This window comes from Desmodus rotundus, chromosome 5, assembly GCF_022682495.2.
Source record: "Desmodus rotundus isolate HL8 chromosome 5, HLdesRot8A.1, whole genome shotgun sequence".
Lineage (NCBI taxonomy): Eukaryota > Metazoa > Chordata > Mammalia > Chiroptera > Phyllostomidae > Desmodus > Desmodus rotundus.
In genome coordinates, this window is record NC_071391.1 from 14,017,881 (window position 1) to 14,032,769 (window position 14,889).

The 14,889-nt window shown below is 44.8% G+C and overlaps 1 protein-coding gene across 25 annotated transcripts in view; it reads left to right on the plus strand.

Annotated features, from left to right (window-relative positions):
- Positions 1-14,889, plus strand: part of PHF21A (PHD finger protein 21A) — a 174,442-nt gene that overhangs the window by 153,459 nt on the left and 6,094 nt on the right. For 16 of the 25 annotated variants that reach the window (XM_045194234.2, XM_045194233.2, XM_045194237.2 and 13 more), the window contains 7 exons: positions 2,647-2,698; positions 3,428-3,507; positions 3,973-4,033; positions 6,415-6,674; positions 12,378-12,533; positions 14,340-14,415; positions 14,766-14,869. In XM_045194234.2, the coding sequence (XP_045050169.1) occupies positions 2,647-2,698; positions 3,428-3,507; positions 3,973-4,033; positions 6,415-6,674; positions 12,378-12,533; positions 14,340-14,415; positions 14,766-14,869 (789 nt within the window). The remainder of the gene's footprint in view (positions 1-2,646; positions 2,699-3,427; positions 3,508-3,972; positions 4,034-6,414; positions 6,675-12,377; positions 12,534-14,339; positions 14,416-14,765; positions 14,870-14,889) is intronic. The other 9 variants (XM_045194243.2, XM_045194245.2, XM_045194244.2 and 6 more) reach the window with 2 other exon arrangements.

Consider the following 14,889-nt stretch of genomic DNA (forward strand, 5'->3'; position numbering starts at 1 on the left):
TGTCTTTTGCTTTCTCACTATCCAGTAATGTTACTGCCAAGTCAGATAGGCGTAGGGCAGACTAAGAGTATGGCCTTGAGTGTCGATGAGCTGGCCTACAGGCTTTTCATACACATGCTACAAATTTGAAATGTAAGGTTAGGGATTTTTTTCCCAGATACCCCATTGCATTTCTAATGACGATTGTGTTTTATTTGTCCCAGCCTACATATATAAGGTGTTCAGTTCACTCAGGGAAGGTCTGTTTATATTATCGATTACAGTTGTTACATGTGCTTTTTGTTATTACTATTGTATTGCACTAGATTCCCCGATCCCAGATGAACCAGTAGCTGAAAGGTAGTTCATTGATGCCTAAAAGTGGGGATGAAAATAGTAACATCTGTATCACAACTTAGGATAGAATTATAAACCAAAATAGCAAATGAGACTCTGGTACAAATGTAGAATGTGAATTCATATGTCCTTAGACAGGAGAATTTTTAAGTGTGATAATTTTGCACACGCATGAAAGAAAACTTGGACAGGTAATCTGATGATGAGTTTCCAGTGTCTGGATTTTATTAGACCAGCAATCCATTTCCTTCTCCCCTCAGTGCTTTCTCTGTAGGGAGAGAGACCCTGTCGTGTAGTGTCATGAAGCCATCAAAGTTGCATGTCATTTTTTAAAAACAAAACAAAACAGTGATTTATGAAGCCAGTGAAGGTTTTTCTAAAACAAGGACAAATTTTAATTCTTTATGATATGATATGGATTAATTTTTAATTTATCTTAAAGAAAGGACCAAAACTTGAACAAAAAGGACTAGTCCTGCAAACTGCTGAGAAACTTGTAAAATCATCCATAAAGTTAATAATAAGTATTATACTTGGAGAAAAAAATAGAGCAAGCCATCAGCAAGATTCCCTTATGAGGAGAACCCCAGGACGTCTCCTGTCAGTGGCGCAGTGGCAAGCAGGCCCCGCCAGCACGGGTAGCAGCAGGCATTTCACCTCTCGCTGGACGGGACCACCGCCTTAACGAGAGCAGACTGGTCCTTGGCCTGCGTATGATACACAGATGGGCAAAAGCTGTTCCACAAAAGGGGACTTTTTTTTTTGTTTAGTGATTCTTTGTGACCTCCTGATCCAGACCGGCAAAGATGAGCTGGATGTGAATGGCCAAGAAGGGTTCTGTCACTCGATTAAAGAAAGTGCATCTAAGTGGCAGTGCTCACACTGCTTTATTAACAGAGAACAGCTGGTAGACAGCCTTCTAATCTTGATTAAGTTTCGAGTGAATAGTGAAAATTAGGAGTGTAGTTATGTGGCAGCCATAAAATGTATGCCATTTCAATGTGCACGGCAGAAAATGGGCAGCGTGCAACACTACTTTTTTTGTAAAACACTCTGGCTGTTGGGGGAGAGATGCCCACCTAAGGTTGGAATAAGAAATAAAATAAAAACATTCTGCAGCCTTGGCTAATGAGTCTTAGTAGATTGAGTGCCAACCTGTGAACCAAGGGTCCCAACTCAGTTCCCAGTCAGGGGACATGCCTGGATTTTGGGCCCAGTCCCCGGGCCGGGGCATTTGAGAGACAACCCCACACTGATGTTTCTCTCCCTCTCTTTCTCCTTCCCTTCCCCTCGGTCTAAAAATAAATAAATAAAATCTTTTAAAAAAGATGGGAGAAAAACAAGGGGGGAAAAAACATTTCTTCAGGAATCTGAGGATCAGTAAAGGGCATTTTTATGTTCTTCAGTGGCTTCCTCAAGGACTGTGTCTTCATAAAACTCTATCTTGAGTACCCTGAACCTCTCATGTTAGGCCAAAATATCATGATATTTAATGTTGAGAATGAAATGTCAGGATTTTTTTAAGACCAAAGTGTTGTAAAAATAATTCTGTAAGAGTTTGTCTCCCAGCAATTAATGATACTCTTTACTCAGCGGCGTAAGGAACTGGTAGTACATTATTCAGCGTACATAGGAGCCACATGCAGTGGTGCCGTGGGAAAGGAAGACCTGTTTTCCAGACCACACGCAACCAGACAGCAAAGTAGGCATCAGTCTGTTGCCGTGTCCAACTTTAAGCATCTGATGTTTCAGCTTTGGGGTGCAGTATCCTAATCAATCTAGTCAGAGAATGCTCGTAAGTTTTAGGCCAGTATTTGAATGAGAAATCATAGTATTAAGCAGAGCCACCTGCTATCATTCCTAAAACTCATTAGCTTTCAGTTTGCATTGTCCAGTCAGTGGTGGCAGAAACGTAAGACACTCTGACTTATCACGACAAGTGCACCACATAGAATTTGAGCTTGTTGTGTGGGAGGCTCTGCATGTTTTTCAAATAGGAAATCCTCTTCTAAGAGGATTTTCTGGGGGGTAAAAAAACTTTGATCACTCAAGATGCTGATTTCTGTCATTGAGGAAGTAGATGCAGGCCCTTGTCCTTCTGGTTTGGGTCCCTGTGAGACAAGGAGGCTGCAGGGTGGCTTCGTAGCTTTTAAGAGTAGAGCCCGTCCTGCTCTTTGTCCACCTGAACTTGGCCTCCTTTAGGCACCAGCCTGTGGGGCTGCCTTTCCCTAGGACTCTAACTAGGAACATGCAGTTGGCTTTGTGGGAACCCAAACTAAAGCATATTCATCTTTTGTTTCTCTGGCACAGAAACTTGCCTTCATGGTGTCTCTAGGGTTGGTAACACATGACCATCTAGAAGGTAAGAGAACATACTCATGATGTTGCCTCGCTTCTGGCTCAGGGCTGTGTTCCTGAAAACGGTGTTTGATTGCATTGCTGGAATAGGAAACTGAAACACAAATAGAGTATTATTCAATCACTGTGGACTTATTTCCTTTATAGAGTAAAAATTGCTATTGTTCATCCCCTCCCCTTCCTGTCATTGTGTATCCACACTACTACTGTGGGCAAACCATCCGGTTGCCTGGATTAAGGTGACTTCTATTCACTTAGGGGTGTTTTCCCCCAACAGCATGAAGTAGCAAATGCCCCTCGGACTTTGTATTTTCAATGACTCTTGGTTATCAGAATCTTAAGAACAGCTAGAAAGCTGTACCTGTCTTGGTTTCCAAATTGAAGAATGGTGAACTATGTTAATTCAGTCTAGGTCTGTGGATAAAGTTCATCCACACCTGTATTACAGTGATCTAAAAATAAATCAGGACAGCTTGTTTACAAGTGTTGTCTGCCATTAAGCTCTCAGTCACAGAGAGCCTCGCTGTGGGACAGCGTGGTCTTGGTTTCCCAGAGGCAACAGTAGACAGACCTATGTATTTGCAGTGGGCTTGCCTCTGCTGAGGCTGCCACGGAACAGAGATTGTGCCCCGTTTCTAGTTTGTCATGAGAAAACCAACAGTTAAAACAATGAAGTTAAGTTTTTGAGGTTCTCCATATCTCTCTTCTAATTCAAACATTTTGCTTCCCCAAGAAATCCAAAGCAAGAGGCAAGAGCGAAAAAGAAGAACAACGGCAAATCCAGTGTACAGTGGAGCAGTCTTTGAGCCAGAGGTACTCGCGGACAGCACTCGACCCTTCCCTCTCTGTTCCAGTTTCATTTGTGACTTGTTCAGCACCTCCTATTTGAAAACCTCCTTAAAGCAGCACCCTGATTGTACTTAACCAGCTTTCTGAAGTGATGGGTTTTTTTCTGGCTGATTCCATTATTTCATTTTTATTATTCACTGCTTTCCCCTTAGTTTTTCCCTAAGTTTGAACAGATACAAACCTTTCTTAAAAATCTAACTCATTCTGGCTTCAACTTAGTTATCATCTGAAGCAGAGGAAGAACTCTCTGGAATATTATCTCAGAGCCAAGTATATAAAATAAAATATGTTGGCACTGAGACCTTGGGGTGACTGGCACTAACAGGTTGGGATGTTGACAGGCATGCTGTGCTTGGTCTTTAGCTTTTGCCAGCGTTAGTAGTAACCATGCTCTTCAACCAGTCACATTTCCTTCTTCAATCCTCAAAGCGTAAGAAGAGTGCAGTCACATACCTGAATAGTACAATGCATCCTGGGACCCGGAAGAGAGGTCAGTACCTTTTTACATCTGGCCCTTGCTGCTGCCTTTGCTTTCTGTGTTGTGTTTCTTCCCTCTTCCCTTGAAAATAGTTTTGTTGTTGTTATTCTCTAAGAATGGGGGGAAAAGAGAGTGAGATTTCTTATTAGAGTTCTGTGTACTGAATCAAGTGCTGCCTTTCATGGTAGCAAAGCTGACTCAGGGGAATGGCTTAGTGCAGCAGTTCTGCCCCAAGCCCACCAGGCCACCACGAGGACAGCACAGTGAACAGAACACTGTGTAAAAGGAAGCCTTTTAGCATTGTTGAGCAGAACACAGCACTGCTGTTGCCAAGGTGCTCTTAGTGGTGTCTAGTCATCCTGCTGCCAGAGAGACCAGAGCACCATCACTCTTACGTTTCCGGGAGCTGCAGACTTTCCAGGAAGGGGCGAGGGAGCCACACTGAAAACCTAGCATCTGTGAGAAGAAAGGTCACTGTCAAACAGGCTTCCAAGAGCAGAAATGCCTAGAGAGCTCCATCTCCGCATTTGGCCTCCCCTGGGCAGGCGGTCCACCTCACGCTTAGGGCGGAGACGGCAGCAGCAGCAGCTCTCACTATGCAGGTCTAAATAGGTCCTAATGGCTCAGGGTTTGAGCTCATAAACAAGGTTCTGAAATTGTTCCTTGATGTCAGTAATACATCCCAAGGTCCCTTTCTCCACATGATAATGTGTCCCTGAATTATAGTTTCAAGCTAGAAAGGTTGCAGAGGGAGTGGAGCAGCATACTAATTTTTGCATATGCACACACAATCTCAGAGCTACCGGAAGCTTAGGAGGTCATCCCGACCCTTTGTCTGCCTTGGGGAGGGCTGCAGCTGTACCACTGCCGCCTCCGCCCCAAAGAGCTAGCGTACCCACCCTTAGTGACCCATTCTCATGTTGCATCGGCCCCGTCCTGCCAAGTGGTCAAAAATATTTAGATGAGAAACCCTAAGCCATTGCTTCATATCAGTTCCTGGGCCACAGTAATCAGTGTCACAGGTTATTTTGTGTTGTTTTGTTTTGTTGTGAGTGATTTTTAGAACCCCCAGCCAGAAGCCACAGTTTATTGGCCTGCTGGTGGGCTGTATCTACTACAAGGACAGGGGTTAAATGAGCCAGAAAGACCTTGGCGTCTTGTACCAAGGTCAGAGGGTGAAAGCCTGCATTCCCAGTGCATAGGACACGCCTTCAGTGGGTAAACAAAGAGCATTCATCTTGCACTTCTTCTCACAGCACTAAATTCCCCAGAAAAGGCAAACCAGTACGATCCGCCTTTGTACAGCAGACATTCCCAGTTCAGCACACATCGGTCATGTTTGGGTTACGTCTGACAGAATCAGGGCTCCTGTGCATAACTTTGGTATAAATCATAACTGCTGGCAAAGTCATGATCCTGCGAACCATCCACGGGTGCTCGTAGGCAGTTGTACACTTCTCTGGCTCTTTTTTATTTCCCTTTGGTGTTCCGGGCATACACGTCTGTTTATGCACAGCTTACAAGCTGTGTCCCTGGCCTTAGAAGACAGGACGCTATCAGGCAAGAGTAGTTGGCCTGGACTTTCCACACCCATTAGGGTTCATTTATCAATACGCTGTAGCCATGAAGTTTGATTCAAAATACTCTTGCTCAAATCAGGTCTCTCAGTCAGCAGTGTTGCGGATGACAGCCTTTCCCGAGATGGGGAACAGTCCCAGTTCTTAGACACGTCGTTCACCATGTCATTCACCAGAATGTGGTAGAAAGCGGGGAGACAGTGCTGGATCAGCTGGGGAGGACACCCGAGTCCAGACCTGCTTCAGTTCATATTTAGGCTCAGGACATCTTTTTAGTTCTTAGGTTCCAGCTACTCCTAGAACGGATCTCTCACTAGCTCTACCAGCAAGGGTAGAATAGTTGACTTGAATTTTGTCTCCTTGATTCACCTTTCTCCATCCTTATAAGTGGTGAAATGACAAAAAAAAAAAAAAATAGGGAGGAGAGAAAAGGAAAAGCAGAAATCCTAAGTAAATGCAGTTGAGGGAACTGAGGATCATCATTATTATAAGAATGGCGGTTGCAGAGAAACATTAGAGAACAGCATGCAGAAGACATGGGGAGGTCTTGTTCCTGGCCCTGGCCCCCAGGGGCTCTGGTTCTTGCACAAGAAATCTCAAATGGCAGTTGTCCAGGAACGTCACTGTTATCTGCCCAGGCAAGGCCCTACAACATGACCCAGCACCTCCTGTCATTCTCCATGTTCTCTCTTATCCTCCCTTCTTTTGAGACTCATGCAGTTGTTTCTAATGACATTTAAATCTTTGCTTCTCTTCCTCTCTTCGGGACTGTGGTATTAACCTCTGTCTGCTACCTCACTTCCTTTTCCATGCTAGCCAATGAGGAACACTGGCCAAAGGTATGTAAGATCATGTTTCCCCCTTTCTTTCCCTCCCCCTTTTCCCCTTTTGTTCCCTTCTCTTGGTATATAGGTCGTCCTCCAAAATACAATGCAGTGCTGGGGTTTGGAGCCCTTACCCCAACATCCCCCCCATCCAGTCATCCTGACTCCCCTGAAAATGAAAAGACAGAGACCACATTCACTTTCCCTGCACCTGTCCAGCCTGTGTCCCTGCCCAGCCCCACCTCCACAGACGTAAGTAACTCGGGAAAAGCTCACTGTGTTTCTGAGAGCTCCAGTCGGGGAAACAGTTACCCTGTGTTTTCTGCTTACCAGCTGCATCTCCTTGACTAACCCTGGAACAGCAGTAACCCCTACAGGACACTGTGAGCCAGTAAGGCCGCTACTGCAGGGGCCCTGGGTCCTGCTGTGTCCTTGAGATCATGTGAAATACAACATCAGGAGGCTCAGTCGGAGTGCTCAGAGTCCGGGTTTCATGTGCTGTGAATGAGTTCTCAGGAAGGAGGATGGGGTGGGCAGTCAGCTCATATCATCAAAAGGTGTGCAGGCTGCCATCATCCGTGTTTGGAGGGGGAGGCGAACAAGCTGCGTGTTCCCCTAGCAGTTGTTGCTTCCAGCTTCAAGTAGGATTCAAGAAATGGCAGACTCTCTAAAGCAGCTTTCTTCAGCAGAGTTGGTTAGAACCAGATTCCAGAAAAAGTGTCAAATACTTAGTGGTCCTTCACCCAGAAACTGCAGGCCTGTCAACTAGTGCCCTGAGTTTTTAAATGAGCATTTACAAAGCAGTGAATTCAGTCAACAAACACTCACTGAGCATTATTCTCCAGCAAGCACTGTTCTTGGGGCTGGAGACAGAAGAGAGAACAAAACCAACTCCCTGCCCCCAGGGAGCTCATATTTCATGGCCAGAGGCAGGTGATAAGCAAACGAACACGAGTGTCAGAGAGTGACAAGTGCTGTGAAAAAATGGGACAGACAAGGGGCATAAGCAGTTATGGCAAGAGGTTGCTGTTTTATGAAGAATCCTGAGAAATCCTTTCTGATAGGAAGGGGAGTGCAGGGGGGAAGAGCATTCCATGCAGAGGGAACAGCAGTGCCGAAGCCCTGAGGGAGAAATGTACAGAGCGTGGAAGAAAAGAGGCCAGGATAGCTGGGGCAGTGGGAGATGAGACCCCAGAGCTGCAGGGCCTTGGGGCTGTTACTGTACCTGAAATAGATCACTAGAGGGTTTTGAGTGAAAGTGTGATGTAATTTTTTAACTTATTTTGAACAATTTCAAACCTACAAAACAGTTACAGTAACAACACAAGGAGCCAATGTATACCCTTCCTAGATGGACCAGTTATTACTATTTGGTCACAAATACTTCTCCCCCCCACCCACAACACACATTAACACACACACACACAGAAGCATTTGCACACTCATGCACATACATGAACACACACTCCTTTTTGAACTGATTAAAAAGATATTGCAGACATCATGAATCTTCACCCAGAAATACTTTATATGTCCTAAGAATAAAGATATTCTCTGATACAGATAGCCACAATACAGTTACCAAATTGAGAAATGTTACTATTGATCAATGTTATGACATGGTATGTAGTTCGTACTCAGATTTCTTCTTTTGGCTCAGTTATTTCAATTACTGCCGTAGTGGCACTTTCTTATTTCTGCTCCAGGATGCAATCCAAGATCACTCTTGATACTTACTGTCTCTGTAGACTCCTTACTCTGGATCAGCTTCTCAGCCTTTCTTTTGTCTTTTGTGACATTGATAGTTTTCAAAAGATAGGCCAGTTGCTATGTAGAGCATCCCCCTCCGTCCCCCATCCGGAGGGACATTCCCTCAAGAGTGGATTTGAGCTGTGCCTTTTTGTAGGGACACTAGATAAGTGGTGATGAGTCGCCCTCAGTGTGTCACAGCAGGAGGCACGTGTTGTCAGTCCACCCCGTTGTTGGTGATGTTAACGTTTCCTCTCTTAAAATAGATTCTGTCAGATTTCTCCACCTGTATGGGTGTCAGTTTCCTCCGGTGGAGGCAGCTTTGAGTCTGTGTACATACCCACTTCCCCAACAAACTGTTATCCAGTGGTTTAGTATCCTTTGATAGTTCTTGCCTGCATTTGTTATTTTAAGGTGTTTGCAGAACTGATTTGGATTTTTAAAGGATCGCTGTGTGGAATCCGGAGAAGAGACTATGGGGAGGAAGGATGGAGGCAGGGAGACCAGGGAGGAGGCTTTGCGGTCGTCCAAGCAGAGCCAGTGCTGGCTTGGCCTAACAGGGTGGCAGCAGTAGAGGTGGAGAAAAGTGACGGAATCTGCATCTATTTTGAAAAGCCAGCAGGATTAAATAATGGGGTATGATAAAGAGGACAGTCAAGGGTGAACGGTGAATGGCTGAAGCTGCCATTTACTGGAGACGATGAGAGTAGCAGTTTTGGCGTGTCCCATTTCTTTTGTGAATCACGGAGCTCGTCTTTAGGATCACCTTCAGGTAAAATGTCCCTTTGATTTGCAGGTTCTTAGTATTAGTAAAGGTCTACCCCTCTCCAAAGAGCAAAAGAATGCCGCATGCACATCCTAAGTTAAAGTTCCAGAAACAACAAAGAAAGCATCCTCTTTGGAGGACGGGGTCACAAAGAGTCTGTTCTCTGACAGGTTTCCTTCCTTTAACACGGTGGCTGTAGACCCACCCTAGCACTCAAGTTTCAGCATTTCATCCAGCTTTCCTGACTTTTGGCTTTAGGAATTGACTCAGGTTTTCTCTGCCTGGCCTGGTAACCAGCACCAGGAGTCCCTGTGAATTTGGTGGCACCAGCTTTTCCCAGCTCTTTCTCAGTGAAAGCACTGCCAAGGGCCTGACAGCTCATAGCTTCTGGGTGGGGCTCTCCCCCAGGGTGGCACGCAGTGCTGGGGACAGATGAGTCTTTGGTTCTGCTTGTGAGTCTTTCTCTGAAACAATGTTGTTTTTATTTTTTGTGATTTTTAGCTGACGGGTTTTATAAAATGGTTTTCTTGAAAGGATCCACTCAGATCCAACCACAAACTAAAAGCTTCTGCCAGGTTTTGTGTTAAAATGCAAATACCATTCTTTTTGGAAATCTAAAGGTAAAAGGAAACTTTTCTAAAACCACCAAATAGGTTGGTAACTTCCTAGGTTAAACCTAGTGGAATGGATTCTTGAAAAACGATAATTGACTTCTACTTTTACAGTATCCCAGCGGTGGCCGTGATTAAAACTGACGCACAGGGCGCTGTGTTTTGCTGCGGGGCGGCATAAGTCCCAACAACATTAATTAAACAGTAACAGTTGAGAGGCAGGCATTTCCTGGAGATCAATAACCATCTAGAGGAGTTGCTAATACAAGACTCAGCTGGGCACTGATCCTCAGGATGTACCTTGTTGCCACTATCATCATTTTTATGAGAAGGGAAGATATGTCGACAGAGCTACACAATTTTTTTTATAAAATGATGAAGTTGCAGTTGATAGAACCAGGGTGTTTCTAAAAAGCACATGTCGTCAGCTCCTAGCAAAGAATCATGGGTCAGCCAGCTTTCTACTTACCATTTAGTTTATGGTCAGGATTTGGTGAGTCAGCAAAGCCCAAGCTTTTTTGGTACAGCACCTCTGTGGGACCTTTTCTGCTCTGTTTAAGCAAAGAACCAATTCTGTGCGGATGAAATACATATCATTTTATATTCATTTCTGTGGGCAGTCGTTCTCAGGTCTGGTCTGGAGGACCCTGAGGCTCTTTCAGAGGGCCCATAAAATCAAAACTATTTTCATGTCAGTGATCCACCATTCTTTTCCAGTCTCACTCGCGTTCTCAGGAGTGAGCGGTGGAGTTTTCCAGACACTACGTGACAGGGTGACGGCTCAGGGGGAGTGCCCCATGTGTTCTGGGGTTTCAGATTTTTTCAGTGCACTGTTTTTGTAACTTCCTGTGGTTCTGTAATTATTTCAAAACTGAACGTTTTAAAACTTCTAATACAGTAAAAAATATATATATATATATATATATATATACACACACACACACATATGTATATATAACCCCCCTAGGTCCTTAGTAAATTCAAGGTCCGGAGGTCCTTAGTAAATTTAAGAGCGTAATGGGGACCCTGACACCGAAAAGATTAAGAGCTGCCGCGGTAGGCCATGTGAAGAGGACAGAAGTCTGTTTTTCTTCCTTCAGCAACTGGAAAGGAATTTTGTGATTTTTATTTTATGTACTCTCCGTCCTCCACTTCTTGATGTTCTCCGGCTTCAGGAGCAAGGGAAAGTGAGCAGAACTCCTTACCCAAATAGCCCCTCTGAACAAAATGTCCACTTTGTCTCATCTCCTTCATCTCTGCTAATTTCGTCTGTGGTGCATGTGAAACATTCTGAAACTCTAGAATTTTTATCAGCTTCCTAAAGATGCAGACTTAAAACAGGGGGCTAAGGCTCAAGAAAGACTAGCTCTCTAGAGAAGAACACCCCAGCCTGGTTTTAAGAATGAAGAAGGAAGCCTCGGTTGCTAGTGGGATGAGCCCGCACCGCTGTCAGTGCTGGCAGGTGAGCTGCCAGACTGCATTCTCAGGCAGCGCTTTTGCGCATGTACTGAGAATCTTTTTCACTCAGAAATGCCCAGAGGTAACATTTTCTTACTAAGAAAGGTTAAAATCCAACCACACTCTGATTATCTTATAACTTTCTCAGCTGGTTTTCTAGGCTGCTGGATACCCTAGTGAATTACAGAGAAAGTTTCCTTTCCCGGAGAGAAATTGTAGGTCTGGGAAGATACGCTTCCTCCGCGGCAGTAGTTGAGGGTTATAAGCATGGAAAGGAAGAATCAAGCATTGCTGTCTGCACCATTGCTTCCTGTGCACAGTTTCTGATTTAGGCCTTTTGGCAGAATAGCCTAGAAATCTGAAACAGCACTTTGGAAGTGAAAAGGAGTCTGGTGTTCGCTGTGGCACCGCCTTTGCTGGCTCACCTCTGACACGTCCCTTCAGCCTTCCCTTCCCCGGTGTCTTCAGCAGCATTGATTCTGTTCAGAGAATAGGTTAGGGATTGACTTGCTGAAAAATACCTGCTTAATCCCTCTTTTTCTTCTGCAGTGTTCTCCTCTCCAAATTTTAAATAGACCTGCTTTTTTTTTTCTCATGGTGCCTTCTGTTCAAACGGCTCCAGCAGACTTACCTGAGCACTCAGGCTTACTGAGCGGGTCGGGCAGGCAGAGCGCACAGAGGCGCTCTTCTCTGCTCACCTGGTGCGGTAGTTGACTGGGAAGGCTACAGCCGCCCAGAATAGAACGGTCCATTGAACAGCAAATGTCAGAATCTGGTTTTAAGAGAGAACATTGTCAGCTGTTGTCTTGGCTTTTAAATCCTTCATACTAGAAAGCTTATATAAGTTTAATTGACTCCTGACTTAATCTTTTCCCATTTGAAATTTCACTGTATTTTTTTCTCCCTGAGCAAAGGGTTTAGTAAAATTCCATTTCTTGTCTGTTGTTGTTCCCAATCCCTCTCAATTTCCTCCAGAAATGATAGGTAATGAGAATCGTTTGTATAATTGATTTTAGAACACTTTGATGAACGGATTTCAGTGTCTTACACTTTCTGATTATGGGTTGGGCTCCACCAAAACGTAATAAATGCTGAGTTGTCACCTGTAAAGTTAACTGTGGCCTAGGTAACTGCAGAGCTTTCCTATAAAGTCTACTTTAAAATTAAGAAGTCTGCCCCTGCCCAGGGAACCTCGGCTGGATGGGGCAGGTGGGGGCTTGTGCCATTTGTGCTTTTCTTGAATACTCTTGTAACATGTTAGAGGGGCAGAGCTAATTGTCCTGAAGCAGTTGTATGTATTCAGAATGTCCATGTTAGCATTCATACTTTACCATTTTGTCCTTTCTCTTACCTTTCTTCTCAATTTCATAGGGTGATATCCATGAGGATTTTTGCAGCGTTTGCAGAAAAAGCGGTCAGTTGCTGATGTGCGACACGTGTTCCCGTGTGTATCATCTGGACTGCCTAGACCCTCCTCTGAAAACGATTCCCAAGGGCATGTGGATCTGTCCCAGATGTCAGGACCAGGTATTGTGGGGGGTCGGACAGAGTGTGGGGCCAAGGGGGAGAGAGACACTGCAGTCGGGAGGACTTCCTTTGCCCTTGGAGCTGGGGGAGTGGCGCCTCTTCTTCCGAGGCTTTCTGTCATCCGTGTACTGGTGGAGACACTGTAACTGCTTCCCTTTATTTGAAAAGACTTATCTTCCCATTACCTTGACCCTTAAAAGCCCATAGGACTTTCTGCTTCACTCTCTTAAGAATGGTCCAAACCTACTATATGGTTTTGAAACTCTTCTGAAAATAAAATTCTTCAATGGCAGTGCTCAGTTGGTGGTTTCATTCCGATGACCAGTGTCACTTTCCCCTGCGTCGCCATCAGGATTGGAGAGCTGACTGCAGAGCGCTGTCTCAGCGTTTCGTGGACGTGAACAGCACGCACAGAGCTCTGCACTGCTTAGTGAAAGGGATACATTCTGAGAAATGTCACTGGGTGACTTTTGTCGTGAAGACATCACAGAGTGCACTGACACGCACCTCGCTGTGCTGCACGCCCAGGCTGTGTGGTGTAGCCTCTTGCTCCTGGCTGCAGCGCATCCCCGTGCAAAACAGCATGAGACTAAACCGAGCACGAGAGGAAATGATGCGATTGGGAGACGCAGGAAACACAAGAGATGTGAGCTGAGGCCAGTGTAACACAGCACGGTTTTATAGCGAACTTCTTGTTTTTAATAAATACACTCTAACATAACAACAAATAGTATAGCAAATACCTAAACAGTAACATAGTTGTGTGTTATCATTATCAAGTATCATGTACATAGGTGTATGTACTTTTGTACAACTGGTAGTGCCGTAGATTGGGTACACCAGCAGCACCACAGACACGTGAGGAATATGTGTTCCACGATGTTAACAACAGCTATGACGCCACTGGGCGATAGGAATTTGCCGGTTCCATCAGAACCTTATGGGACCGCTGAGGTGTATGTGGTCCGCCATGGACCAAGCATTGCCACACACGACTGTGTTACCAGCTGTCCTAGCCTCTTCCCCCTTCTCTGTTCAGTTTCTGATTTCTTTTTCTCAGCTATCCATGTGTATTAACATTTTTATTGTAAGTGGTCTCAAGTCTTTTCTGGAAGTCGGCAAATTATAAATGATAAATAAGCAGGCTCAGTAGCTCGGCAGACATTGGGATCCTGCTTGGTGTTTTGGGATTCTGACTGGAGAGAATTCTGCGTTTCCCCTCCTAGTCTTTGTCCTCTTCCCGCTGTCTTCCGGGTGTAGTTAGCAGAGACAGTTCTCTCTGTTCTCTCCCAGTTGCTGCTTTGCGACCCTCTGATCATTTTCCACAGGGGATCTAGAGTATACTTTAGTATATAGAGCTGATACTTTTATTTCCTTTGTCAGGCTGTCTTTGGGGGACATATAAAGTTAAAACCGAGACAGGCAGCCCGTCTCAGGTCAAGGACGAAACTGCCGTGGCTGCGGACATCGTGCAGACTTGCAGCTAATGCTGGTGGTTCTGGCTGTGGGGGGGCATTGGGGTCAGCGGCACGTATGAAAAGAAAGGAATGCCCAGCCAAGTCCCAGCCTCTCTCTAAGCCGGGACTCAGGTAGCTTGGCTCTTCCTGCTTCATATCTCATTCTCTTAGGCTGACATCTGGAAGTTCGTAGTCCAGAAACTGTAGACCAGGGTTTTGCCACTGTAATCATTCCTGGATTTTTGTCTGCCAGTAGCTACAAAAATTTACCAACACCGTTGCTTGTAATTACACAGTGGATGTGCATTTATACCTCCTTCTCAAGGTAAAAGTCTAAAAATCTTTTCAGATGCTGAAGAAGGAAGAAGCAATTCCATGGCCTGGAACTTTAGCAATTGTTCATTCCTATATCGCCTACAAAGCAGGTAAAGAATTACCCATAACCCCTTTTGTGTAATCTTCCTTGTTTAAAAAAAAGTTACTCGAAGGAAGTATTGCTTTGTTTTCAGAAGGAAACTTAAAGTTAAAAATGAAAAGCTTTTAATGAATGAAGTGGAAAGTTGTGCAGCACTGTCTTGGGAAGGAAAAATGAGAAGTAGATCCTGCGCATGTTAAACCAGGCCCAGGCCACTGACAGTTTCCTCAGCGTGCCTGCACGTGCACCGGGGCGTTCTGGTGGGTGGGGTCCACACACTGGCCGTGGGGCCCAGTCATTCTGAACACAGTGGCCTTTTCGAGGAATTTATTCTTAAAAATGGTTCCCTTTTTTTTTCAGCAAAAGAAGAAGAGAAACAGAAGTTACTTAAATGGAGTTCAGATTTAAAACAAGAAAGAGAACAGCTAGAGCAGAAGGTGAAACAGCTCAGCAATTCTATAAGTGTAAGTAGACCTCATGCCTT